The sequence below is a fragment of the Trachurus trachurus genome (genome assembly GCF_905171665.1).
Source record: "Trachurus trachurus genome assembly, chromosome: 23".
In the NCBI taxonomy this organism is placed as follows: Eukaryota; Metazoa; Chordata; class Actinopteri; order Carangiformes; family Carangidae; genus Trachurus; species Trachurus trachurus.
In genome coordinates this window covers 14,014,283-14,041,812 of record NC_139912.1, presented here as the reverse complement: position 1 = coordinate 14,041,812, position 27,530 = coordinate 14,014,283, and the positions used below count along the sequence as shown (strand labels likewise).

At 42.5% G+C, this 27,530-nt stretch overlaps 2 protein-coding genes across 2 annotated transcripts; both read right to left on the bottom strand.

Moving 5' to 3' along the window:
• Nucleotides 1-4,311: 4,311 nt before the first annotated feature.
• gxylt1b (glucoside xylosyltransferase 1b) lies at nucleotides 4,312-11,854 on the bottom strand. Its single transcript, XM_083999071.1, has 7 exons — nucleotides 11,642-11,854; nucleotides 10,258-10,468; nucleotides 9,983-10,114; nucleotides 9,606-9,857; nucleotides 9,299-9,422; nucleotides 8,971-9,143; nucleotides 4,312-5,286 (listed from the first exon to the last, which is right to left on the bottom strand). The coding sequence occupies exons 1-7, from the start codon at nucleotides 11,842-11,844 to the stop codon at nucleotides 5,125-5,127; spliced, it is 1,257 nt and encodes a 418-aa protein (XP_083855197.1). The 5' UTR covers nucleotides 11,845-11,854; the 3' UTR covers nucleotides 4,312-5,124.
• A 1,407-nt stretch (nucleotides 11,855-13,261) lies between these two features.
• Nucleotides 13,262-27,397, bottom strand: yaf2 (YY1 associated factor 2). The gene is made up of 4 exons (XM_083999172.1): nucleotides 27,264-27,397; nucleotides 26,665-26,790; nucleotides 16,171-16,326; nucleotides 13,262-15,987 (listed from the first exon to the last, which is right to left on the bottom strand). The coding sequence occupies exons 1-4, from the start codon at nucleotides 27,287-27,289 to the stop codon at nucleotides 15,732-15,734; spliced, it is 564 nt and encodes a 187-aa protein (XP_083855298.1). The 5' UTR covers nucleotides 27,290-27,397; the 3' UTR covers nucleotides 13,262-15,731.
• Nucleotides 27,398-27,530: the final 133 nt, after the last annotated feature.

Genomic DNA, 27,530 nt, shown 5'->3' with positions numbered 1-27,530 from the left:
TTGCACAGACTTTTGACGTTCTTCAGATGTTTGGAGGTGAAAACTTCTGCAACACCATCCCTCTGTGAGAACATTTTGTTGCCATTTCTTGAACAGAAAAAAAAATGAGCATGTTTGATGAACACATTGGGTATTTTTGTATTCACTGTGTGGTTCGTCTGTGTGTGCCCTCTGATGGGTGCAGCAGAAAAACAAGGCATGAAAAACTGGGTCAGACACTGGTGGATTTGGAATGTAGATTCTTGTAGAAATAATATGAGAAGATAGAAATTTAGAGACACAACACATGGAAATCAAAGAGATGGGAGAAAATAAAGATGCTTACAAAGTGATGAGGACAAAACCAAGGACAAGGACCGCCATTTGGCAGACAGCCTGATAAGAGTGGGAGAACCCTGAGTGCTGGCTTCCTTGAAAGCGTGATACAGACATCGTTAGGCACGGAAGTTGACAAACACACATGCAGAAAATAAACTAAACCAATATGTTAACATATAATATCATCACTCTTATCTCTCTTCATATGATGTATGAGTGAATCCCTGAAGCGAATGTAGTGTCAGCGCAAGCAAAGATGTCATATTCCATCTCACTGGGCATCAAACGTACCCTGGAGTTGCACACATGTAAATAAGAGGCGTATAACATGACATTATGTTTGTGGGAAACATTCAGGCCTGTATGACTCTCTCTCTCTCTCTCATCTCCTACAGGAGTGATATGTAGACCCTATTACAACATGTAAATGACCCCCTGCTGAGCAGATCTACGAGTGTGATATGACATACGTGCTCAAATGTGCGGAGCAGAAGTCATATATATGTGTGCTGCTGCTCCACCTAATTCTTCAGCCAGTAGTGATATGTGTTTGAACATGTGTGCATTATGCATCCATGTTCTGTAGTGTGTGTGTGTTGGATTCAAGCTGTCAACATTAGGTGCTTTCTTGTCCCTCTGATAGAAGCTTTATGAATAAGAGGAACTTTAGATCAAAGTGTATATACCATAAATGACGGATATACACAAACACTGCCAAAACTCACAGAGCCCATAATGAAATAGTTTCCACTTGCTTATTAGATAAACTCAGGTCTAAGGATAGGTTTAGCACCCGTCTTGGTTTTATTGCATGCAACTCTGTGCTGGTTCTTTTACACATCATGGTCTGTTTACAAGTCTTGGAGAGTCCAGCTGCAGTTATGTTCCCTAATGGATGTGGACACAGACAACCTTGGATATATCACTTGTACAGTACCTACTACTTTCTATTCTATGGACTTCCCTTATAGTACAGGTGCAGGAGCAGCCTTGCGTAAACACCCACCAATGATGAAATTTCCGTCAGTCACACTTCAGCTGACACTTGGCTTGTATAAAGCCTTTTATTGCTCCAAAGGGAGCGGAGAGGAAAATCTGTTGAATTTATCCAGCTCCTCATCCCAGCTTGAGGATAGCAGCTCAAGGCTACACTAGGTGCTACGAGCACAACACACGCAGTCTGTGGCTTAATATTAGAAAGAATCCCAGACCAAACTGTCCGCTGTAAACTTATGGTGTGGTAAATGTAAGGATCCATGCAAACAACAACACAAAAAAGATTAAACTTAAGGCAAATCCATTCATTATAATGCCTTATTAGAGGGTGAAAAGAAGACAGACAGTGTAGCTAATGCTGGAGTAGCAGTTAAGTTTCTTCCTATTATTATCAATATTGATCTTCTGAGGGTTTCCCATTACTCCATTTCTTATTTTTCCTCTGTATTAGTGCTTGTTTACTTCGTTTGATTAATTAATACAGTCCATAATTAGCCCTCTATTCATTCACTGCTACAACAGACTTCCAAATGGCGCTCATGCCCAGAATATGTTTCTTTCTTTAGAAATCTGTTTGTTTACTTTTGCTGACCCAGTGTCGAGGTTCAACTCTGTTTTCCAGGCGAGCAATATCCAAAAGATGGAGCTCTGAGGCAGCAGAGTGCTCTAATTGCTATATTGGCTGTGGCAGCCTTGTTCTTTTCTTTCATCCTCAACACACTCCATCAGCCTTTTCTCTGTCCTCCCACTGTACTCACCTCTCCTCTTCAACATTTTGTCCTGTTACAATACGGAGAAAATAGCCAACCTTACTGGGATTTATTTATTTATTTTTCTCTCTTTTTTTTTGGCCATCACAAACACGGACGCTTGCAGATGTACATTTAATTAATCTGTGATGTCTTCATTCTCCTCTTCTCTCTTCCACTTCAACCCAGTCTAAACGCTCGAGGCCACATATTTATTTCAAATAGTTTCCCTTTCCAGCTGCGATGGCACAAAAGAAATAAAATCAGAGTTATTTATTACAACATAAAACACGTAGTTTCGGGAAAATGAAACCACGGAGGATGGACGATATTGAATTTTTCACCATGGTGCTCAATTCACGCCATTGTCTCTCGCTCCCCGGGGACCTGGTCTGTTACATGTTGCATTTAAGCACACAGGTCAATAGAGGTAATTGATAAGCTCTCATAGCGATATATAGTGATGAATGAAGGATATTCCTCGTCCAATAAATCAAACTAGCTCCACAACCATAAACAGATGCTTGTATCCCCCACCTAATGGGAATAAGCATACACTCATTCTCTATAGTCAGTGCCATACAGCGTCAGACAGGCATCTACACGGCAGTGCTATTGGTCCATCACTTACACTTTATGAGCACCCCCAGCTGAAGCAGGGATGGTGCTGCATCTCAGGTGGCCAAGTCATAGATTATTGGCAAGTCCATTGATCAGTCCAAGGAGGTGAGAGAAACATAGCATCAATCTTTTTTCAACTTATAAACCTTCTAGAATACACAAAGAAGACTTTCATTGATGAAGAGAAAAATCTCATGAGTTTGGTTTAGTGTGATCTTAGACCATTCAAGTAACTGTAACTACATTTTAAAAATGTATCAATATATTTTTTTTCCAAATGATATCATTTTGAAATAACTCCAACAAACAAATTCATGAATTGTTTTTGGTTTAACTGACTTCTCACTGTAGTCCTTTGTTAAGGATTAATTATACTTTTCCTTCCCCAAGACAAATGCTCATATTTTCTTTTTTCAAAAAAGCATTAGTGGACATATGAAAAAATGCTACCCTCTGGTGGTTAAATATAACACCACACCGTACAAATTTGACAAAAATGAAATGGTCTTCAATATACAAAAAAAGAGCACTGCAATTTTATTTCCAACAGTGACATTGACAAGTAAACATATAAAAGTCTCAAAAACATATCTTTACAACAACACCAACATACCATAAACACTGACATTTATAGCATTTATTTACAACATTTTCAACCCATAAGTGTTAAAAAATACATTCACTGGTGCAAAAACCAAAATTAAAGTAATAAAACAAACACTTTGGTATCAGGTCAGAAGCTTGTAGCTTATGTTCAAAAGCATAATATTTTTTCTGAATTGTGTATGTTAATCTATGTCAGATATGCTGTATATAGAAGATTAACCTCATTTCATCATATCTATGTGCCCATGTAGACACAGCACATTCTTTTAAAAAAGGAGAAGATGCTGTTTTATCATTCAGCAGTGTTTGAAACAAATGAAGGAACTGTATGATGGTTAACTTCAAAGAAATATACACAAACATGTAGCCCACCATCACGTTGTAAAACAAACATTGTACCATATTCTCCTCTTGTATAACATAAGATAACAAAGCAAAAACATGTTTACTCAGGCACAGTGCTCTGGTGGAGATTTCATATGCTCCACCCATGCCACTGCAGAAATAAATGAAGAACAATCCCAGAATTAATTTGCATAATCACTTTGCACTGAAATAATAAAATATCACTTCACTGTCACTCCCCTAAATTACTCTTCCTCCATGTTACTGAGTGGTTTCTGAAGAAAAAGGTGGCCCAACATATACATCTCTCAGAAACTGGCTCTGCAGAGAGCCTTTTGTCCAGTTTGATATGGTTTGTCTCTTTTAATAAGAGTATTTCACAAGATTTAATATATTCTCCAATATGGAAAGTCAAGAGCTGCTCCTTTATTTTATTTTTTTTTAACAGATCTCTTGCACCTTCAGTCAGCAGCCAAAGACTCTGAAAGAAGCAAATTATTATAAGAAAGAGAGACTACTAAATGCTTTTTGGTTTAAATCAAATCTCCAGTTGGAAAAACAAACACTGCTGAAGCCCCCCCCCCCCAAAAAAAAAACACCTAGAAAATAATTTGTACTGTATTGTATTGCATTTGTAGCAACTGTTAAATGTATCTTGTGCTACACCTGGCCTACACTACATTGACAGTACATGTCAGGATTTTACATCACACTCACTTAAGCAGCTTACTAAAAGTTAGCAGTTACTGGTCTGAGTCTTTCACATTTCTAACTGGGTTTCCATCCACCTGGTTTTCTGCACATTTTCAGTTAGCACGACAAACCCTGAGTGGAAACAAAACACGCAAAAACATTGAGGTAAAAAAAAAACAAAAGAAAACATATGCTTGATGGGTGAAAAAGTGGATACTATGTCACAAAGTGCAATGGAAACAACCCCGGCCAATAAATGACATACATGAAGCATGAGCTGCGTCTTAAAAGATATGAAAAATGGCAGCAGATGTGTCATCAAATATGCAGAGCATATTGGGGGCACTGCAACCTTCCTCAAATCAATACATGAAACAAATGACTCGAGAATTAGCACCACTATCTATTTATATGTATTGACAAACCCATCTCCTCATAGCTGCATTATGATAATGGATGAAAACAGACATTAACACTCAATTTCGTCAAAATTCAGTTAAAATTTGTCTGGATGAAAATCTATCAAGTGAGCATTAAGCAACTGTTCCCCACAGTGACAAAAAAATAGTTTGCCATGTAACAACTTTTTAACCAAGATTTAGTGGTTGCATTTACAAAATAACTGACATTCATAGCACAAAAGCTGCAGTTTGTAAGAACAGAACATAATGAGGTGAATGTCTCGACACGTGTGGCTAAAACGTAGTGAGTGATTAGTCTCAATAAACAGTCTTCCTCATCTTGGTAGCTGAGCTTGGAAAATTCCTACTGGCCTCCATCCCATCTGTAATTCTCGTCACCGGGCTTGTGGAGCCTTCCTGTTAATATTTGCCAGGCTGTGTGCCAGTTTCTTTGTGAAGAGTGCGTGGGATTTACCACAATAAGTATGTGTTGTCTTCAACAGCTCCTCCTCAAGAGGATCCAACAAAGAAGTCACTGGGTCTGCACCAAACGCGTACTGGAACGACAAAAACAATTTGGTGATTAGCTTTCATTGTCGGTGTATTTGGAGGCCAAGCCAAAGGGTTAAATCAGACCAGATAATCTTCCATTTGACCAAAACTAACTAACTCTGCTCCTGGGAACACTATAGAAGCAGTTTTATACCCTTGCTCTGATCTATGCCTTATCACAATCATATCACAAATGTCTACAGAGATGTCTTTGGATTTCATGTCTTAGTGATTGTCCTGACATCCACTGTGAATTGTGGGGGCAACCTATTTCAAACAGGTCGAGTTGCTTTCAGTGTTTTATCACCTAGCCAGATACTTCCAGGTGCGTCCTGTTTCCTCCAATTAGTAAACAAAGCATTTTAAGACGTCCTGATACAGATTCAAAAATTAATGTTAAGAGGCATTCAGTAAAATGAAGGATCTTTTGGTCATACAGAATAAACAGTCTTCCTCATCTGAGCTAAAAACACATAGTGGTACATATAAGGTTCACCTATATGGTATGTAGGACACTTTGTGTATCCATGTCGTTTCATGATGCCAGATAAAATGATTTTCACTCTTCCATTGCCCCCTGTTTTTTGGGGGTTTGTTTTTTTTCAGAGAAGCTTTCAAATGTGAGTGGTGGTAGCCTTAAGGTGGTACAGGATAATGCCTGGAAAGCTAAAATGAGCAGCTCAAACTAGTGTCAAAACTCCCCTCAGGATGGTTCTCAACCCCCTTACTGTTTCAGAGGAATTGATCAGATTCCCTCAGTAAGTAAGTAAAGTGGTGCTCTGGGCAGCGTTTGGGCTTGGAAGATATCGTTCCCTGGATAAATTAAAAACTAAAGCTGCGGGGCTTGCTGAATTCAGATGGGGCTCTAAATCTAATCTGATCGGTCAGTTGGGCAAAACATAAAAGCAGTCCATGTTGTTGTTGGAATCACTTTTATGCTATAGCTTACCGTCCAGTGATAACCGGGTATTACAGAACAAATTTCATGTCTTCCCAATAATGAAGGAGCCTTTACAATGCTCCGAGGAAATCAAAGGGGAATTACCATTTTTTATGCCAGCTCATTTGCTTGCGGTTGGGTCCCTGATATTGGGTCACAAAGAGAATGGTGTTTTTATGAGTGCACACTTGCACACAGACACATGAGCACGCACACACACCCCCCACTGGTCATAAAGTTGCATTTACAGTTGGTGTATTGATTTTGTGTGGCTGATGGGGCGCTGTTGGTGTGCACACTCTAACTCTAAATGTACCATCGGCTGTAAAATTTAACTGCTGCTTCCTGGGCTCAGCTTTTTGCAGGGGAGGGAGGGAGGGAGGGAGGGAGGGAGGAGATGCTTTATGATGGACAGACCTGTGTGAAACACAGACAGGCAGACAGACAGGGAGGAGCACTGCTGTTTCTAGTCCACTTTATTTGTGTAAGGATGCAGGGCAGTGAAACTGAGTTCCATTAGTGACACTTTAAGGACAGTCTGCTCAACGGAATAGACTCACTTTACAGCTGCATTGTCTGCATTTGAAAAATATATAAAGTCAAGTTGGTAAACTGATTAGGGGAAAACTGATCATTTGAAATCATGCTGGTTTTAGGTCATTGTAACCTGAACACATTTTAAGTTTTTGATTGTTGGTCGACAAAACAAGCAACTAGAAAACATCCCTTACGGAACCTATTTTTCTGTATTTTCTGGCGTTTCATATGTTGGAGTTGTTCAAGTGTTGTTTTGTGACGTTGGTGAGCATTAAGCCCGGTGGGCGTTTATCACATCAACTTCAAAAATCACACACAACCCCCACAACATCACAAAACTCCCTAACTCTAGCAGGGCTTTGCTGTGCACATTAAATCCCTCAGCAGGTGATAATAATTTAGGTAATGAGGGTTCCAGCTCGTCAGCCATCACCTGTGCTCCAAATGGCCTGGCCCCACACCTGCCCCACGTCAGTAATCAGCCCCAGTATATATGTGTGTTGTTTTCACAGTTCCCATTTTGCCAGATTCTCACTGCCACAGCTCGTTAGAAACTTCTTATACTATCATGTGTGACCTTTTCATTTCAGCTGCTTTCTGTTGAAGTGTTGCACATGAGCAAGCTTTCATTGAAAGACTTCTTTTTTTTTACTTTTGCCTTTCAAAGTATGCATCCATGCAAGTTTTCTAATCCCTCACACTTTTATTGAGCTGCCAATATAGAATTGTCCTATTGGTTATTTACTTTGATAACACTGCAGTGATAGCCTGAGGTTCTGCTGCAGATGAACAAGCTGAACCGGATGAAACTGTTGGTCCAGTAAGATTTAACACCCAAAGACTCAATCTATTGTCCTCCGTCCTCTTGGCAAACCAGACTTAATCACATATCTATTTAAGTGTCAATACCTACATAAGTTATTGGGAAAAACATGTGTGTCTTCATGCATGCTATGGTCCTCGTGTCAGGGTTTCAATGCAGGTGTATATATGTGTGTGTCGGCTGCATAATTGATCCTGTCGTATAAAGCCGCAGTCTTAACTGCAGGCCATAGAAAAAAGGGTATGGATCAGCCATCGCCCTGATCTATGTTCAATAGTTTAATAGGAAGGCAATGAGACAGTGAACGTTCATAGCTTCATTAAGCAAATGTCACTCCTGCTGTCAATACCGTTACACTGCTGGTAAACAACACATAAAGATCCTCATGGGGGAAATTAGAGCTCACTCCAAGCTTCTGTGGTGGAGATTTGTGATATTCAGTGTGGACAATCTGATGTAACTGACACTTAAGTTCTTAAGGGTCAGCACCAATCCAAAATCTCATCTAGGAGCGTAAAGAAACAAGGAAGTAGAGGACAGCAGGTGTGTCACATGGGTTATAAAAGGTCGTCTCCCATCAGATGTTACTCTAAATTGCACCTTCAACTCTTTGAAAAGCCTCAGCATTCTTTATTTAACCTTCGTGTACCTGAGAGACACTGAATGGTTGCAATCGCTTCTTTCAATCACTGAAAGCGGTTACAGGAGAAGCATGAAAGAAACTTTCCGACCTTACTTGTAACAAAAGGAAAAGGATGATGAAACAAAGTGGTGTCGTAACAAGAAAGAAAGTGTTTCCAGCCAAAAAAGTCGTATCCCCTATTGATGATGGACTACAATATTAAACTTTCTTTGCTCTTCTCCTTCTACCACCAATATCTGTTTTATAATTGCTGTGGGTTGTTAAAACATAAAAGTTGAGAACGGAGCCTTTTTGAAGCCTTAAATTCAAAGGGGCAGACACAAAAACTAACTTTTATCCTGAGTTAATAGTTTAGTTTATTGACATTTTGGGCTATTAAAATTGATTAGATACACTGCAAATGCTATATTTCCACTGGGTCTCACTAATAAAAATGATAATTAGGCTTCCAAGAAATGGAACAACTTTAAAAGCTTATATTTCACAAACTTTCTCGCACACGCGTGAGAAAAGAAGTTACGGATAGGGCTGAAATGAACTATACAAAGTTACTCATGAAAGTGCAATTTGTTTTACGCACTGCACAACAGTGCTTAAATTCTGCTGTGTCCAATCCATATCTTGCTTGCAACATGGAAGAATACGCAGAAGAAAGTAACAAGAGGCCTATAATGTATATTGAATTCACTGGGGCTAAATACGGGAAAGTGCACTCAAGCTTCACAAACACCCCAAGGCACACCCACCTTTCGTATGGCGTCGTAAACGGCTCTGAAGGCGGGCTGCTTATGGTCGTGGTAAACCCCTCTGTTTCCATGCAACATGTAGATGCCGTCCTCCTCGGCTGAAGCACAGTTACTCCCATAGATGCAATGATCCGGACGGTAATTCCACCGGCACGGAAACTCCAGCAACATCTCTGCAAGTGGAAATGCAAACAAACACTTGTGTGTTATTGAATCAATGCAACAAAGCAGGCATCCAGTAAACTCTTTAAGTTGTGTTTTAACAAATGAATCAATAATAATTCCTCTTTAATTTTTCAATCTGGGGCTAAGTGTTTGCTCTCCTCACCAGGGTTGTGATGGAAAATGATATTGAGAAGGTCCTGGTCTCCCCAGGTTATGTTGAGTTTATATTTCTGAAGTAGAGGCATCAACAGCTCCTCCCAACGCAGCCCAACAGATGTCATGTCATTCTGTCAAAACACACAAGTTTTGACAATTGTCAGACAAGTCTTTAGTGTGCAGATATGTTTGGTGCTTCACTTTGCAGAAGGAGCATTGATGCACAACAACTGTAGCAGGAGGACATCTTGTGGACAAGTAAAGGTGGTACACTAATATACTAAACCACCAGCTGGTACTGTTTCTTCACCTACCTTAAAGAATGTGTTCCTCATCCTCGTCATGTTCATAAGCATGACCCCTGAGTTGATGCCCGTCGTGCCGTAGAAGGGGTGGCGGGCGAAGCGGCTGTACCAGGCGATGCGGGACTCCTCGTGCTCAGGGGCCATGGCCGCCAGCTGAGACGAATTAAAGCCGGACAGGAACGCCCACAGCTGGTCTACAGGCTGCAGGAAGAGGATATCTGAGTCGACGTACACAATCGAGTCGACGTCCTTCAGGATCAGCTGCATGGATAGAAAAGAGACAGACAATTGTCGTATACGATATGGAAATAATATGGATCCTCTCAGTGTGTGCTGACAATCCACATTTTGTTTTTGTTTTTTTCTTCAGCCTGTATGAAACTCACAGGTAAAAACAGTCTTTGAGAAGCGCAGGGTTTGAAGAGTTTCTTCCACTCGGCTGCGTTCTCACTCGGGAAGCTGATGGAGTAAACTGTGTAGTTGAACCTTGAGCGAAAAAAGTCAGGCCACAACTCCAGCTGCAGAAAACACAACACATTAATTGGTACCGGGGACATACAACACGGGGAATGGTCAGAAACAGAGAAGCACAAATTCTGTGTCATTCACAATCAACAGTAAACAATGCAGATCAGTTTTCAGACAAATATTTCCAACTCACAGCTTCCATGAAGCTAGCGTGTAGCTGATCTTCTGCAAAGATGTGCAGGTAGAGGTGTTTGATGCTGAAAAGTACAGCAGACTTGATCATGGTGAGAGTCTCCTCCAGCCTCTCCCCACAGGCCACCACGGCCAGGTGCATGGGAGGCTCAGGTTTGCTCTGAGCGCTGCCGCCACCCGCCTCCAGCTGACCCCGCTGACGCATGATGTACCTGAGTGAGAGGATGGAGAGCAGGACAGATCTTTCAATAAGTTATGTTGTCAGTTTTGTTTTTTTAGTCATGACTCATGCCATTATTGGCTCGTGAAGAGATGTTTAAATATAGATAAATCCATTGCACTCATGTCCTGCTATACTGTAATTCTGCATGGTCAACACCTATGTATTTTTATGGAAGGCGTATGTGTGTAGGTGTTTATCAAAACACAATCTGTTTTCCCCTTATTATAAATGACTTCACCAAATGTCACACTGCTGCAGGATGTTTCCACATCAGCATTATGCCATTCAGGATGTGACGCATCATTGAATCTTTCACAGATGCTGGCAAATGGCCCATACTGTTCAACCTTCTAGAGACTTGTACTGTAAGATATACCCTTTCTTATTTCTTAAATGACCATCATACAGATTAGATTATGGGTTTGTGGCAGACTGCCCTTTGAAGTCCATTAGCTAAATGCAAACATACCATCATATCCTGGTTCCAGCCTCTCAAGTGTGTCAAATGTTTAAGTATATCACAGTTTATGATCTAAACCTTCAGTGAGAATAAATAAGAAGAAATTTGTAGTAATAATCAGATCAAATTTATGGATTTCATGTGTGCTCAATGGCCCCATCCACAAGGGTGATCTGTCTCTTTCTTACACTACTCCCCCTCTTCGACCCTCTAGCTTTGGCTCAGACAGTAACAGGCAGGTGTGAAAACAAATGTGGACTGGCAACTGAATCAAAAACAATTAGTCATTTCAAACATGATGAATGTTCCTGTTCTATCTTGATTTTTTTTATCAAATTCCCAATGAAAATGTGCCAAACTAGTTTAGCCTGTGGATGACAAAACTCAGAAGAATGTCTTTGTTCAACCTCTAATGTCATTATGCCATAGTAATTAATGGTTAATTAAACCCATCTGAGAGCTGCAGGTGAAATTACACACCTGTCCAAATCTTGCGTCATTAACGTTACTTTTTTTCTTCTGTAGAAAACGAAAGATGAGATTAACTTCGTCAGCTCGACACCGTTCAGTCACATTCCTATACATCACTGATGACACTATCTACCATATCTATCTACTATCTACCACTGTGTCCGCACTTAACATGTAAAACTCCGTTTGTAAAATGTTAAACGCAGGAAAGAGGTGAATATCCAGTTATACCTATTGTACCAGTGTGTGTTTTGGGGCCCGGTTTTGTCCACAGACCCTCGGCTGGCTCCGGCCACTCCGGCTGCGATGAAAGCCCTCTTCGGTCCCTTTCCACCGACCGGTACGTCCGAGAAAAACAGCTTACTGTAAACATACAGGCCCGAAAACACGGCAAACACCGTGCACAGCATCAGTGCACGAATGTAACGCCGCATTTTGGAGTTTATAAACACAACTCGGAGCTAAAGTCATGACACAAAAACTGGCTTATACTAATAATGTGAGGCTACCGGCAATGATAAGGCACTTCCGGTCAAAGCTGACAAAATAAAACTCAACTTTGGTCAAATAGGCGTCGCAATCACGCCCTCTCGCGGCCATGTCATATATTATATACAAGCCTTTTGATATCTTTTGATATTTATCTCAAAGATGTATGGAGGCCAAGGCGCTGTGCTACAAAGTTGCAATATGTTGTGTGATAAATGCAATGTTACAATTTAACAGGCTGAAACAAGGCTGAAACAATATAACAAAACACTGGCAACTGCAGTAATGGTACTCACATCAGATTTCCATTGTTTTTATTTTTTATTATGCCTATGCATTTCTTTTGTGTGTATGGTGTTCTTGATTCCTCAAATGTTCTGTGAATACTAAAAACTATGAAAATGTATTTTTCCTTGTCAGAAACTCCCTCTTTGTGCATTAAGTCAGTGGCAAGAGGTCTAATTTTGAGATTTCTTTTCTTTTTTTTGAGGACAGGAGTTGTGTTAGCTTAATATTAAAAAATAGAAATGTAACTCAGGACTTAAATTCTGAGCCTAATAAAACTGGCATGGTCCATTGTAATAGCCGTTCTTGTAGCTTTTGGTTGTATTGCACCGTCTTCCTTTTCACTATCCATACATTTATTTTGAAAGCAAAAACAAGCTTCCGGTTGTTCTCTTTGTTCTATTGGTTTCACTTGATGCGCTTCTTGCAACTGAAGCAGGAGGTCGAGACCCTTACATGGGGGAAGGGTGGGAGCGATAAGCAAAGTTGATTCCTCCCTTTCCCTCCCCCCTCAGGCTCTGTCTGCTGCAACTTTGAATTGATTTCACCTCTGAAAAGACCCATTCAGCCTGGCTTTAAGTGACTAGTCGTCTTTATTGAGGTGGCCGGCTGCATTAGACAAACAGACCTGAACTCAATTTCATTTTCATTAAGTGTGGGGGAAATTAGGTTATTGAATGATGTGAATCTAACTGATAAGTGTGTAAACAAACCATATGCTCATAACTATTGCATAAAAATATATCAATGTCAGACATGTATTTAGGCTTAACTGTTTTCAAAAGAAGAGTGATATGGGCCTGATGTTTTGAGAAAACTATGAAACTGCATGCCTCGTGGAAATAAGCAGTTAATTCATTCAAAAGATTAAGATAAAAAAAAAACCCCCAAAAAAACACAGTAAAACACAAATGGAAAAGGTTTGACAAATGAAACTACAAAGGTGTGTGCATGCATCTGTGTGTATAATAGAAACAAATTCATAAAAAGTAAAAATGGGTTTGTGCATAAGAAACGGACATTTTTTGTTTTGAATTTTGTTATTTTCTTATTCAGACACGTAATAAACAAGGTCACACATTTTTTAAATCAATTGAGCATGGCAAAGCAAAACAAAACAAAAAAGTATCAACAAGTGACACCAACACATTTTTTAAGTGTCTTCCATTTTTGCCACAATCAAATAACGAATGTCTGTCCGAACAGTCCTCACGAGTCCACACACCTAGTCCCAGCTAGTGTAGTGAACCTATGAGAGTACATCTCTGACACATTAAACAATTCTAACAAACTAAGAGACATAGTCTGTCCCACAATATACCGAGACCGTAATATTATCATGCCATGACAGTTCTCAGGATGTGTGCTAAAATGTTAAAGTAAAAATCCCGACAATAACACTGGTATGATGGATAATACAGCCACATCAAGACATTGTAGTACAATATTTTAGAAATATCAATTATCTGTGTAGTTACTCTACATGTTTTTATAAGTTATTGTGTAGTTAGGTTAATCTATAGTTGTTCTGCTGGGAGTTTAGTATACTCTATAGCCCCTCCACTTTGTTTCATCAAAATGGAGGAATTAAAACAGTCTCTGAAGTCCGTCACACCGCAGGATATCCCCTGTGCAGCTCACAAATGTGTCCAACAGTAAGAACTCGTTCCACTGTACAAAGCACAATTCTTGCATCCAAACTGGGTCCTTTTCTTGTGAAAGAGGAGAACAGTATGAACACCTCCTGTTTCCCACTGGGACGCTGAACAGGTGTTGTCCTGTTTGTGCAGCAGAGATTAAAAGGAGAATACCAGTGTAATTTTTTTTAGCTACGGCACCTTTGTCTATAGTTATGACAATCAATCCATCATTGTGCAATCAACATTATTATTTTTTTTTATAACTTTCACTCAGATAAACCTTGAAATTAGCTCTTGGTTAAGAAAATAAAAGCACAAATGGAAATACAATGATGCAAATTCGGAACGCTACAAGAATCATTGTCTTATTTGCCTAGATAACTCTGGGAAATCATGATTGAGCTTGACTGATCCGTTTTTGAAGGCAACAACTCTTAAAGCTGCATTAGAATCATCTTTTTTGACAGCTAGAGGGCAGAAAATACATTATCAACTTTATGAAACACAGCCCTGAGATATTACTGGCTTCAGCTCTTAAACGCTATTATATTAGCTATTTAACGCTTAGTTCCATATCTAGCAGACACATACCAGCTTTACAACAACTTTAGACTGATGTTTCTATTTTTGTCCAATGTCCACCTCACTGGTAGCTCTGGTTTTGATCGCCACTAGCAGCTAGTTAGCAAGTAATCATTAAGACTTCCTTTACCAAGCTATAGCAAACTTAAAACTTGTCCTGTTTCATGTAAGTCAGGTAGCATAGCATAGCTTGTCTGAACTACGTCTCTAGTAGCTAGTTAGCTAGTTTCTTGTTTACTTTCTCTACCAGCTGCTAGCTAAATGATTGCTTCTGGTGTTTCTGTGTTAGCTAGGCAGTGTAACAGTAGGTTTTCTCAACTGGTTTGCTGAACATGAACAGTCTATAGTTCTCCATGTTTTTATGTTCAGCATTTTACATCACCCAAAGTAATTAAATTCTGTGTTCTATATCAAAAATATCACTTAATGCAGATTTACATTTGTGGTTTATACTGAACAAAATGAATGGCAGCCAAGATAGAAAAAAATAACTACCTCAAACTTATCTGACTGTGAAACAAACAAAATGACACCGGTATCGACCTTTAAAATCACATGCTGCACCTTTCAGGTGCCATTGTACGGACATGAGTAAGCATACCTGAACTAAACAACCTGCTCCAGACATTATGGAAAGACATACAGCCACTACACTGTGTCAAAAAAGTCTCTTCAGCGGAGGCAGTCCAGGAGTAAAAGCTTGGGAGTATCAAGATCAGGAGCAAAGGTTCACTGTCAGACTGAAGGTTCAGCGTAAGGACACTGAGAGACCATGTACAAGGATTACTCAGGTTTGTAACATGAAGGTAAAGATTCCAGACAGTGGCTGAGAAATCCACGCGGGGGAAGAAGAGGTCACTCTGCCGGCCACTGGAGATATTTCCAAGGGTAGAACTGCACATTCTGTCTCATAAAAATATTGAAGAAGGGAAAACCTTGACAGGCAGGTGCATCTGAAGGAACCCACAGAGGTTAATAATAAAAAAAAACGGAAAAGGTTCAGCACACTGTCCAAACATTTCATTGTAATGTTGGTGACTGTAACTTCCGAGATGGAGCAAAGTGTATTTCATATTGCTTTCTAAACACAGAATTCCAGTGCTGAGGAGAAGCTTTCAAATGATAAACATGCCAAATCTGAAGGGCTGGCATCTTGTTCTCTGATAAACAGGTCACGACTCCAGAGGAAAGTGAACAAAAACTGTTTTTGTGCAGCTCTAAAGTAGATATAAGTTTCCCCTCCAAGTGACCTGTGGACTTGCGGATGAGATGTGTCTGGAGGTGGATGGGGTTGTGGGGGGGGTGGGGGGGTTTGAGGGGGTGACTCAGTGGGACTCCCCGTTGACCGAGCTCCCCTCTCCCCGCGGTGAGGAGGAGCGGGAAAGCCCCTTCTCTGTGTTTTCTGAGCTGGAGCCGTTCTGGCTGTGGTGGTCGACCACCGACGACGCGGCGCTGGAGGACGTGGCCGAGGTGGACGAGGGCTTGGCCTTCTCCTTAAAGTCTGTTATGATGACCGTCAGGTCCCCAACCGTCACCTCCAGGTGCTGGGCGCTGCTGCGGTCGATGTTTTTTAATCTGGGCCTGATGGATGAGAGAACAGTGGGGAAAGTGACATGAAACAAAGGCGGACATTTAAGAGTATTTGTTTGAAATCCTGCACGACCTAGCTTACATAAACTGCATCTACAAAGTCTGGTGTTGTTTCATGCATCCCTCTAATATCCGATTCCTGTTGATCCCCCAACCTGCTGTCAGTTTGTTTACCTCATCTTCTTGTGACTGTTTTTCTTGAGGGCTGGCTCTCTGTCGCTCTTCTCCCTCTCTACCCGCTCCTTTTTTTCCTTTTTGGGCTGCGAGGGCAACACGAACTGCTGCGTTACCTGCTGCTGCGAGACGAGCTGGGAGACGGGACGAGGCTTCCTGATCCGGGGGGGAGGAAGTGGGGGGAAGGGGGAACAGTGAGTAAAGAGAGAGAGAGAGAGACATAAAGAGGAAGGGAGCGAAAGGGGAGAGACAGAGTGTGGCAGATTAATGAAAGGGAAAATCACAGTGAACACATTGCTTCATGCTAGCGTACCACCATAATCAAGAGCCAATAATCGCTGCCAGTGCTGGTTAGGACGGGGCTGCTGAAGTGCTCTTAACACTGGCAGCAAGTGGCAAAACACATCTAGTTTGTTCAGAATATAACTCAGGATTCAGCCATCTGTGAGATATGTAGCTACCTGCACAGGCTTGTTTTTAGCCCTCGCAGGGGATACGCCACAAGATGAGGTTTTTTTTTTTTTTTTTGCTGAAAACAAAAGGTGTGATAGGATAGTGTGCGAAATGCACTGAGAACAGACATGGCACATTACTCCAACAACAAAGCAGCAATCCCTCACCAGCTTAACATCCTTGATCACCGTTGGCTGTTTAGTGGCTGTTTCTGCCTTGGAATAATTATACTTTCCCCGATTTATTGATTTAAAGATTTTGAAATACAACATTACGCACATTAATATTCCTGCAGCCTTCCTGCAGGTTGTTTTAAGGCTTGCATCATTTAGTCCTGGTCATGTACATGCTACAAAATGCTGAACTTGGATGTGATATCAAATAATAATAACCTGCGAAATGCTCCACTATATGCTACTCCTCACAGTCACTTTTCCACCCTCCAACTCTCTACTGTCTCAAAAATGATGCATTATGCAATTGGTCTGGCAACAGTTTGCATGCATGAGGACTGTGATCGTATTTCTGTGTGTGTGTGTGTGTGTGTGTTTTAGGGCTGGCAAGAGCCGGAGCTGAAAGGCGAGAGTGTTGAAAAGGCCATCTGTTGAGAGTCCACATACACATCTAGGGCTTAATTTTGCACACATACAGACACGCGCACGCACGCACAAACAGCACAGTTACATGTACGAAGGCACCTATGCGCATCACGGCATGCCGACGCCGCACCGGAACCGAGAGCTGAACGTACGCAAATATGACAAGTGGGCGCACACGAAAAGGTACGCAATTGACAGACGGCGCATACGAACGCGTGCGTGCACCCACACAGACGCACACACAGCAGTGAGCGGATAAGGCATGAGGGCATGGTGAGGACAGCAGAAGAGCACAGTGTGTGTGTGTTTTCTGAGCCCTGTTGAGCAGTTAGTTGTACTTGTAATCAGAGCTGTGAAAAGTCATTTCATATTGGATGAGCCTGTTTTACTGTTTTACAGACAGAAAGACACCTACTGCACCTTAATATTGACACTTGACATTTAAAACGCTGCTCAGAAAAAGTAAAACATCTACCTTTAAAAAAAAAAAAAAAAGTTCTCTTATTAACTTTCTGCAGCCCTGTAAGTGAAACTGTACAGCTGCTTCTATCGAGTGCACTAACCTGTGTGTGACCCCTCTGAAAAGTTTTGCAATTATCAAACACGGGCTTCCAGGTGATTCGCAAAAAACGTTCTTCTGTACTTGCCTGATGTAATTATAAGGGTGTAACACAGCACAAGGACAGCTAGTACAAATGTAATGGACTGAACAGAATCCATTCACAAAATTAGTCTGTGCACCTGGCCAAGTGTTGCAGTGCTGTGTGCCACTTTTTTTTTTTTTTTTTGCCAAAAAAGGAGCCTTTGTGCCCCATTTAGTTCAATTTAGAGGCTTCAGTCTCATTTTCTAGGAGGAAACGCGGCGTTCGAGGCGAGTCAGCCGGTCTGCTTTCTTGTTCTAAGGGCAAAGTTGTTGTTTAACAGTTCTCGGATGACCTAAATTGGGGCCCAGCTTCAAAGAGCCTCTCTGAGAGTCAGTTTTTTCCCCGAGTTATCGCTGCCTTCACAGAACATGCAGTGATGCTAGTGAGGCTGGAGTGAAATGCAAATGGGTCTCTTGGCCTACATAACTGTCTGATAGGGAGGAGATGTAGAGATCCTCTAATATGTCTGTCTTGTCAGCACGATGCTGCAGAACTGCTGACACTTTTTAAATAAAAGCAGAGGCCTCTCAAAGTCCTCTGTTTCCCCAGCTCCAGCAATTTGCAGCTCTCCTTGACATCCTTTTACCCCGGTACTCCTCCTACAGCAACAAAGCAGTGTCTGGTGTTCTGAATTTACTGGAGCTCGCGCACAAAGCAGCGACTGTCACAACAGAATCGACCGTCCTGCCCTCAGGACAAATGTTAGCAGCTTCCAAAAATAAAAACAAGACTACAGGCTGCCTCATTCATCCCCTCCCTGTTGCTTTGTGTTTGACTGACGCGTTCGGCTCAAGATGCGGTTTGTGTGTGTGTGTGATTCGCGGTATGTAATGAGCAGATGAATTACCGCCGTCTCATTAATGCAGCAAATGAGTGCAGTGTGTTTTTGCTTAATGTGCAATCAAGGACAAAAAGAAAAAGTCAGCAGAGCCTAATAATGGTCTTTTCTATTTAAAAAGGAAAGGACTCGATGTGCCTGAGAGTAATGAGAGGCCAACTATAAACATATTTTGTACATCCTATCTTCCTCATGCATTACAATGAAGTAGATTCTCTCTAATAGAGCCAGCTCAATAACCTGGAGGTGAAAGAGGAGACAACCTAATATTACAGTGAGGCAAAGCAGCAAGCCTAAACAGAGCTGCCTCTGTTAACCCAATCAAATGGTTATTATCTTAGCACTTAGGCCTTCGCTGCTGGCCTCAGAAGCCGAGTGTGTGTGTGTGTGTGTATGTGTCTATTGATTCCAACAGGAATTTCTGTGCCTAATGTAACGGCCTATTCTTTCTGACATTAATACTGCGTGTTGGAACTGTTGTTCCGATCGATAGCTGCTCCACTCGTGCCATCTATTCTACACCAGCTAATGGAGTCCCACACTGGGAAATTAGGACGTTACGATGGGAGCTTAAACACACTGAATTGTATTTCCTAGAAAACAGGAGAGTGAAGACAACAATGGACGTTAGCCACAACAATGTCTTTTTTAATTCACTGTGAGTGTGATCAGGAAAACGTGTACTCTCTCTAAGACAACAATAGGGAGACTATTACAGAGACGTGTTTGCCGCCATCGGCTGCGCTGGTTTCTTCTCGGTAAGATCGTTCCTAATTTTCTAGTGCAAAATGCAAAACAAGCATAATCCTCTCTCTTTCAGCCTTTGCAGCTCACCATCTTTCTCTGCTTTTGTAAAGCGTAAAGCTCAAAGCAAACTCATGTCAACCTGCAGGCTGGAAAGGCAGGAAAGTACAAACGCCGTCACTGATCCCTCGCTCCTTCACGAACAGGGGAACTCTGGCTGACCTCCTCTCAAGTATGTCTCATGCGTGCACACACTCTTAACACACACACATACACACACACAACACGTCTCACCATCTCACTCCTCTACCCTTTCGCACTCCTCTCTCCCTCCTTCTGCTGCACCCAGTGACCTCGAACTCCGCCACCTCTGGCCTGTGCTCAGAAAAACAGAGGGGAAATAAATAACGCACCTAATGAACCAACACGCCACTAGAACACGACTCCTGCTCGCAGTTGTGAAGCAAGTTACAGATTCAGTAGGTGGTCAAATTATGAGACAGTTGTGTTTCTGCCACAGTCGACAAACAGGTCGACACTGCTGCTTGATGTGACTCAGCAGTTAAAACAGATGGTGTGGTCTAGTGTGTGTGTGTGTGTGTGTGTGAGCCAGAATGTCTTGTATGGACAAATATGGTGACAACAGATAAAAACCACCAAGCAACAACATACCAAAAGCATAAGTACATCTAGCAGCCGTTTTATTATGCTGTATTTGGGCGAACAGACGCTAATAAATCTGAACTGCTGCCTTTATAAATCCACAATCTCCACTACAGGTGGTAATACAGGAAGTGAAATTTCTGAACAGGGACATAAAGGTCCAAAAATCTGTATTTGTTCTAAATATCAAGTCTTAATAAGTTACAATTATTTCAGATTCTTCTCCTGATAGTTTATTGCTTGTCTTGTCTTTTCTGTAAAAGGTGTTATTTACTTATTTGAATTCGTGTGGTTGTTTTATTCTCTTTCATTTATGAATTGTATATAGATTAAATGCATGTTGTAAATAAAAAGATAAAAAAAAACAAGTCTTGCACTGAAAGTAGGGCAACCATATAGGAGGACATTTATTCTGAAGCCTCATTAAAGGTTAAAAAGACGTGTCTGTGGTCCTGACATGGCAGCTCCGGCCCATTAATCCAGGCGTGTAAAAACGTTGAACCAGTCATGTGTCGCATCCAGGCGGCAGCAGCGCGGGATTCTGCAGATGTTTGGACTGCTCGCTAACATTTGTCGAGTACGCTGTGTGATGAGCAAACAGCCCACAGGACAGCTGATGGACTGCAAATAAGCACTGGAGAGTGTGTGTGTGTGTGTGTGTGTGTGTGTGTGTGTGTGTGTGTGTGTGTGTGTGCTGCTATAAACAAATCTCATCTCCCTGGCTCTGTGATGATTGTAAGATCATTGTGAAACAGCTTATTTTCTGCCCTGTTGAACAGCCTCAATCCAGGTGTAGGAGTATAGGTGTGTTTGTGTGTGTGTGTCAGGTTTTCTATCAGCAGGTTGTAGGCTGCTCCTGGGAGCTGCTCCAACCCCATGATTAATGTCTCTCCCTGCCTGTACATGTTACTGCCGTGTGTGTGTGTGTGTGTGTGTGTGAGAGAGAGAGGGAGAGAGAGAAAGAGAGAGAGACAGATGGCTCTCCATGTCCTGTGGTTTATGACACCTTCTACAGCCCGCTAGCCTTACTCCACCACATTCTCCTCACACACACACACACACACATACAAGGGCCCGCCTGCCTGCCCGCACACACACACACAAACACACAAACACACAAACACACATAGAGCAGTATGTCATGCATCAGTGTCACTGTAGTAATTACAGGCTTATCATGTAGCCATAATCTTCAGCCACGGTGACGTGATAACAGCCAGCTTCATTGTCCCTGGTGTACACTCTGGTGTTGGAAGGCAGTGTGAACACTAACACCAGTAACCCACACAACCCAGCCCACTGTGTGACTTATTAGAGGATGTAATAATTTAGATGGGATTATAAAACCCTGATTGGTTTGTTTTACATGCATCATGTTTATAGATGCAATTTACATCAGTCGTTTGACTCCTCATCCCCCCCTCCCCTTTCTTTTTTTTTTTAAATTGATCACAATAATAATCCCTGCTTTTCTTTACTGCAGATTTGACCCAGCTCATAAAACCTGCTTATCAGTATCTGCTGTTGCCTGTTGTAATGATCTCATTCGACATAATCGCCCATCATCCAAGTACTATTTCAAAATCAAAGAGCGCGCACAGCTTAGAACGGCTGAAAATACCTGGATGCGTTTCATGACACTCTCCCAAGGAGACCAGACTCCACGTTAAGCACCAAAAGCTGTTGCGGAATAATAACAACAAATCTGCCGTTTCCATTAGCGGCACTTAAAGTGAATGGAGACGCAGCGACTCTAAAGGTGAGAGTCAAATGTGTTGCTCTCTGCTCGTAGCACGTTCTTTTTGTGTAATCAGAGTGGGAAATTAACACTGGCATTAACACAGCAGCTAAACAGGGGTACAATTTTGTTGTGTCTGGTAAATTAGCTTTCGCCCACACACCTTTTTTGCAGCTTAAAAAACAGGTTATTTCTCCAACATGGAATCTATAAAAGACTGTAAAATGAGTAGAGAAGGGCAAAACTAACCAAGAAGCTAATAATAATATGCCTAATAGATATGTAAGAAATAGAGCTACTGGCTTTATTGTTAAAGAGAACATCTTCAGTAACGTCTTAGAAATGTGTACACAGGCAGTGGAACAACACAGAAATGCAGCTAATTCACACTTTACACTATGAATTTCAATGATACAATTTTTCTCCAGGCAGCACTTAATGTATGCATATACAGCGGTATATTGTCTATTGCTATTCCACGGCAGTTGCGCTCATTTTTACCAATGCAGCTATTTTGAGAGAACAGGAAAAAAGGAGATAATTAATCCTGCTCCCTTTCCTTTTTTTTTTTTTTTTTGCATTTTGAAGTTATTCTCCAGCCAAATGTTAAAATCAGCTTTCTGACACGGCTCAATTACGACACATCCAGACAGCTCCAGCGGGCTGATCGTTATTTCATATTCTATAATGGATATCTCATCTATTGAAACCAAAGACTGACTGGCTTCATGCAATAGCTTTGAGATGGCATCAATTGTATGTTGTCAATATCAGCATCAGAGCTTTGATTTTTCAGAGCAATTTACTTGGCTCATCTTGTTTACATGCGGTTGATCGCCGTCTCCTTTTGGTGAGGCTGAAAGAATGAGGCGATGGGCAGAGAATTAATGTGCAAATATTTTGACAAGCCATCGATTTTTTCCAATCGCGTCTGAAGCAAAAAATGCTCACAATTCACTGGCTCCGAGCCAAATCTCCAGATTGAAGACGGAATGAGACAAGACATTGACAAGATGTTAGTCTGGACTTTTGGAGACTGGTATGGACAACCCTAACCCTGTCAAGCAAATAATACTAATAGCCCACCGTTCTTCCTCAGTTTGTTAATTAACATGTATCACTACACCTAATAGTTAGACTGCTTTCCTGCTTCTGATAATTCAGACTGTATTATATTGAGAGCTGAATTTTTTTACCGTGACTAAACTGACTGCAAGTGAGCCAAACGCACAGTTAGAGTCCAATTTTGAGTGTTTGCACTGCACGTGAACTGTGAGGGCGAGCTTGTGTGGAGGATGATAAAAAAAAAAAAACACATCTAAACAGCCAAATGCTGACAAGTTCCCAGTGAGCCAGTAAGGCTTGTGCTTGTTTAGGTGGAGCCGATGAAACCTGCACATCAGTCAACCTGTCACCGACAGACGCCCTAGGTTAAGTTCAACTCTCGGGGAGAAGCAGAGCGAGGGAGAGACGGAAAGATCGCTGAGAGGGAGGAGAGATAAGGATATGGGGGGGAGAGAGAGAGAGAGAGAGCGAACACAAACAAGAGGGAGAACTAATAGGAACATGATCGAGCTCACTGTCCTGACCTGTAGAAATACAATGCTGCCAAACATGCTCTTGAAAGCAGAGCGTGCACACATGCTGAGTGTTTCCCTGGTGGGCCTGACTTGTCAGAGCTCGGCTCGGTGAACAGATGCAGATAGTGGAGGCGAGACACCAGAGAAGGTCACACACACGTACATATACACACACACACGTCGCTCTATTACACCCAGCACTATTTGCCTAAGGATGGTGTTTAGGTTTGGGTTTAATAGCCGTCTGTCAGCATCACTTCACACCACATTTTCAATGAAACACCTGACAGGTGCATTTAGTCTGAACCGTGTCGGCCTCCCTTCATCTTATATTTTAAACATTAGCGTGACGCTTTAATCAAGCACAACTTTTGATGGGTGCACTGGGAGGCCTCCGTGTCTTGCTCAAGGACACTCTGCCTACTCCATCTGATAGGGAATCAAACCTGTGACCTTGCGCTAATCAAACAGCCTCTTTTTCTTTTTAAGTATTACACCACTGTACCTCCACTTTCATCTATCACGCCGGTTTTCAAAGGCTGGGACTGAGGCCAAAGAGTCACAGGAAGATAAAATGGCCACTTTTTCCCCCTGGAAAAGTCTTAAGGTAATGAGGCTGTGTTGTGATCCAAAAGCTCCTCTAAGATAGCTTTAATTAAATACTCCACACTAGCAGCTTGCCATAGAGGAGCGCCATATTTTTCCATATTAATTTGCACAAATGACTAGGTGCAGAGAGAATATTCAAACACTCATTCCTGTTTTATCCCCCGCTCCACTTGTGTGTCTGTCTTCACATTTGACTTCCCGGCTGCAGAACTTTTTTTTTTTCCAGCCGCTCGCAGTTTTAGCAGAACGTCGGCCAGTTCCCTCTTTGTCAGTCTGTCTCTCTCCTCCATTTCTCTCCACCTCCACTGATAAGCAAGTCCAATCCTGCTGATGTATCCCTGTCTCCAGTCAAACCCAACAGCGTGCTCTCAATCAGCCCGCCGGCTCGGGGCCCCTGCAGTAGATCATCTCTCCACATCAGTCGGATCCAGGCGGCGAGATCTGCTAAAGCTCAACTCCATAAAACATTCATCTTCATCTCCTGACGGCTATCTACACGCTACACTCTTTCCCCCTAAAATATTGCTCTACCTTGTCCTAAAATGTTCTCTTTCGCTGGCGTCTGTAACCTTTAGCGGCGCCTGAAAAGACAGAGATTCTGTCGAGGAGAAGTGAAATTCAGTACGTGAAGTTAAACCTGCGATAGATCGATTTAACCCACCTCCTCAGAGCCCACCCTGGCTCTCAAACCTGGTGACCTTCAGTTTTCTGGGATGCTTCCTGCGACCACTGGACGCACCGTGCCCAAACGGTGCCGAGCATTAATTCATTACTTCACAATAATGGCTCAGTCATGCTTGTTTAGTAACCGGCGAGGGGAATTTGCCGTGTCCTACATTTATATTCCGCATGTCGTTTGCCCTTTAGCACCTTGGGCTTGCTCGCTGAGAAACCCACTTGTCTGTTGTGTTCAGTCATTAACAGCTGCGACCACCTGTGTGGCCATTTTGCTGCAGCGTTGGCGCGTGTTTGAGTGTTTATGTGTGGCCTTGTGTCAGAGCATGACAACGCTGCTACTACAACACTTGTGCAGCGCTGCAGTTGAGAAGACAACGGGGGTTATTAACGTTAAATGAGACCTTTCGTATTATTGACTCTTTCTAAATCTGTCGCTAAGTGTCAGGGGTGTGGCAAGGAATCCTGGGCCTTGGCGTCGTCCTTGTGACTTTACCGCCTGATTTAGAAAAAAAAAGAAGAAGAAAAAAAATGTCCAGATGGGGAGGACAAAGAGTGTCAAAGCTTTTGGGAAAGATCCAGGCAGGTTCTTTGCACAGCTGCAGGCCTCTTGTTTGTTACAGCAACACACCAGAGTCAGTGAAGTGTCCTCAACAATCAACGCTCAATTGCAATAAGCTGGACCCTATGACAACAGCATGTCTGCTGCTTAATCTCTTTGTTTGTGTGAGCAGCAACTGCGCTCAAGTGTGCGTGCGTGTGCGCGTGTGTGTCTAGGAGTGTGCACATCAAGAACGTGCAATTGTGTACGAATATGTATGCAGTCATGTGTAAAATTTGCATGTTGAGTGCATCTGTACATCAGTGTGTGTGTGTGTGTGTGTGTGTCTCTGATGACAGCAGGCTGATTAAGCTGTTGCATAGTAATGAGCTATGGCTGTCTGTCTGGCAGCTGCTCTGACAACCTCTTTCCACAACTAGCCCTCCCACACACACACACACACATCACCCAAGTGCGCACACACACAAGAAAAAAAAAACAGACACACACACACACACACAGATATATATTGTGTAATTGCATGCACCGAGACAAATGCCACAATTCTGAAAAGGCATCAGAACTGACAACTGCACTGATGCTCTGTTGCTCTTTCTGCTTTAGTGAAATCACTGAGAAAGTTGTGCTAATGCGGGAGAGGGGAACAGACACACTTCCTCTCCTTCACCCTCTTTTGTTGTGTTTTAATCCTGATAATGACTGCTCACTAAGGAATAAGTCATTTCCTGCTTCAAATGTCAGGAGAAATATCATCCTCAGGCGCAGAGGGCACAGCCTAATGTGTGTGTGTGTGCGTGTGTGTGTGTTTTTGTATGCTTGAGTAGAGTACCTGTCTAGCCCCTGGGTCTGTTACAAATATCACCAGGGCAACTAGATTGATGTGTGTGCTTAAAGAGAGCGCCATGCCTTTCCCTCATTTCACCGAGGTCAGTGTCAGCACCCGGGCAAGAAAATGGAGACTAATGAGACTAATGCGGCGCTTAGAGGGGATCTATGTGAGGAGACAGAACTAACAAATTAACATGTTGAGGTTATGAGAGAATAGAGACGGGGTAGATGGCTGTGTTTACTATTTTTGTTTACTGTCTAAACTACAACTGAGGGAAGGGTTAAATATTTACTGTACAAATGCACCATCGAATGCATCATATTCATGCATTTGCTCATGGTACAAGTAGAGAATTGCTAAAAGGAGGGGGGTGGGGGGTAGCAAGGAGATTAAACTGGTTATTTTCCTGTGGGGGGGCTGCCCCTCAGTCCCAAAGGACCCCCCCACCCCCCGCCCCGCTCCATTTCCCCCTCCTCCTTACACACACACACACACACACACACACACTGGGACTCGCTAATGGAAAAGCCACCAAAGGTAATGTATGTCGGTCGCCTTACCTTGTTGATGTCCCCTTCCTCACATCACACATCATGCACTTGAAAGCCTCGGCCGTGTTCTTGTACGTGCACACGCTGCAGTCCCAAAACCCCTCGTCGGAGGAGGGCTTCGGTTGACGCTTCGGCCTTTAAAACAATAAATGTAAAAACGAAAATAAAGAAGAAGAAATTTGGGGAAATAACAACAATAAATACAGGAGGAGGTGGTGGTGGTGGTGGCGAGAAAGCAGAGGAAAAGGGGGGTGAGATGAGACAAGAGGAGTGAGTTGAGCTCGCATCCACGGAGGCTATCGATAGCAAACATCTGGGTAAGCCTATAGGATTTAGGAAATCATCTGCGAGCGCGCTGTGATCCGACACTGTAATTGGCGATGAGGTTTTAACACCCGCGCGCGCACAGCTCGCACGCGCGCACACACACATATGCAGCGCGAGAGAGGGAGAGAGCGAAAGAGGGAAGGAGAGAGAGAGCGAGCGAGAGAGAGAGACCGCGGAGAAAACCCATTTTTTCCGTGCGCTCGCTGATGTCCGCTCCCCCTCTCCCTCTCTCTCTCTCTCCCTCCTAGCTTGAATAGAGACGCACCAACTCGGTCGTTTACCTTGTGGGACTCCTCTTGTCGCCCATGCCAGACCAGGGTTTCTCTGGAGGTGCTGAGACGAGCTCAAGTCTTGTTATTTTCGACAATTTTAGCCAAAGAAGCGATGCGCCTGTACAGCTCGGCTTCCAGCTGTCGTGGAAACTCCGCTTGGGAAATGGTCACGTGATTCGCCTCGACCAATCAGACGCCGGGCTACTTCCCGAGCCTGACATTCCTCCTCTTGATGAATCTATGACGCGTTCACGGAGCCACTGTAAACGCGGATTT

Bases quoted from the DNA above. Each gene is read 5' to 3' on its own strand.
- gxylt1b (XM_083999071.1), bottom strand. From the start codon at position 11,844: ATGCGGCGTTACATTCGTGCACTGATGCTGTGCACGGTGTTTGCCGTG. The intron at 10,115-10,257 runs GTGAGTTGGAAA...TGTTTTCTGCAG, and splicing joins ACGCTAGCTTCATGGAAGCT to CTGGAGTTGTGGCCTGACTT. The intron at 5,287-8,970 runs GTGGGTGTGCCT...TTGTCGTTCCAG, and splicing joins TTTACGACGCCATACGAAAG to TACGCGTTTGGTGCAGACCC.
- yaf2 (XM_083999172.1), bottom strand. From the start codon at position 27,289: ATGGGCGACAAGAGGAGTCCCACAAG. The intron at 26,791-27,263 runs GTAAACGACCGA...ATTGTTTTAAAG, and splicing joins GACAAGAGGAGTCCCACAAG to GCCGAAGCGTCAACCGAAGC. The intron at 15,988-16,170 runs GTAAACAAACTG...CTCATCCATCAG, and splicing joins AACAGTCACAAGAAGATGAG to GCCCAGATTAAAAAACATCG.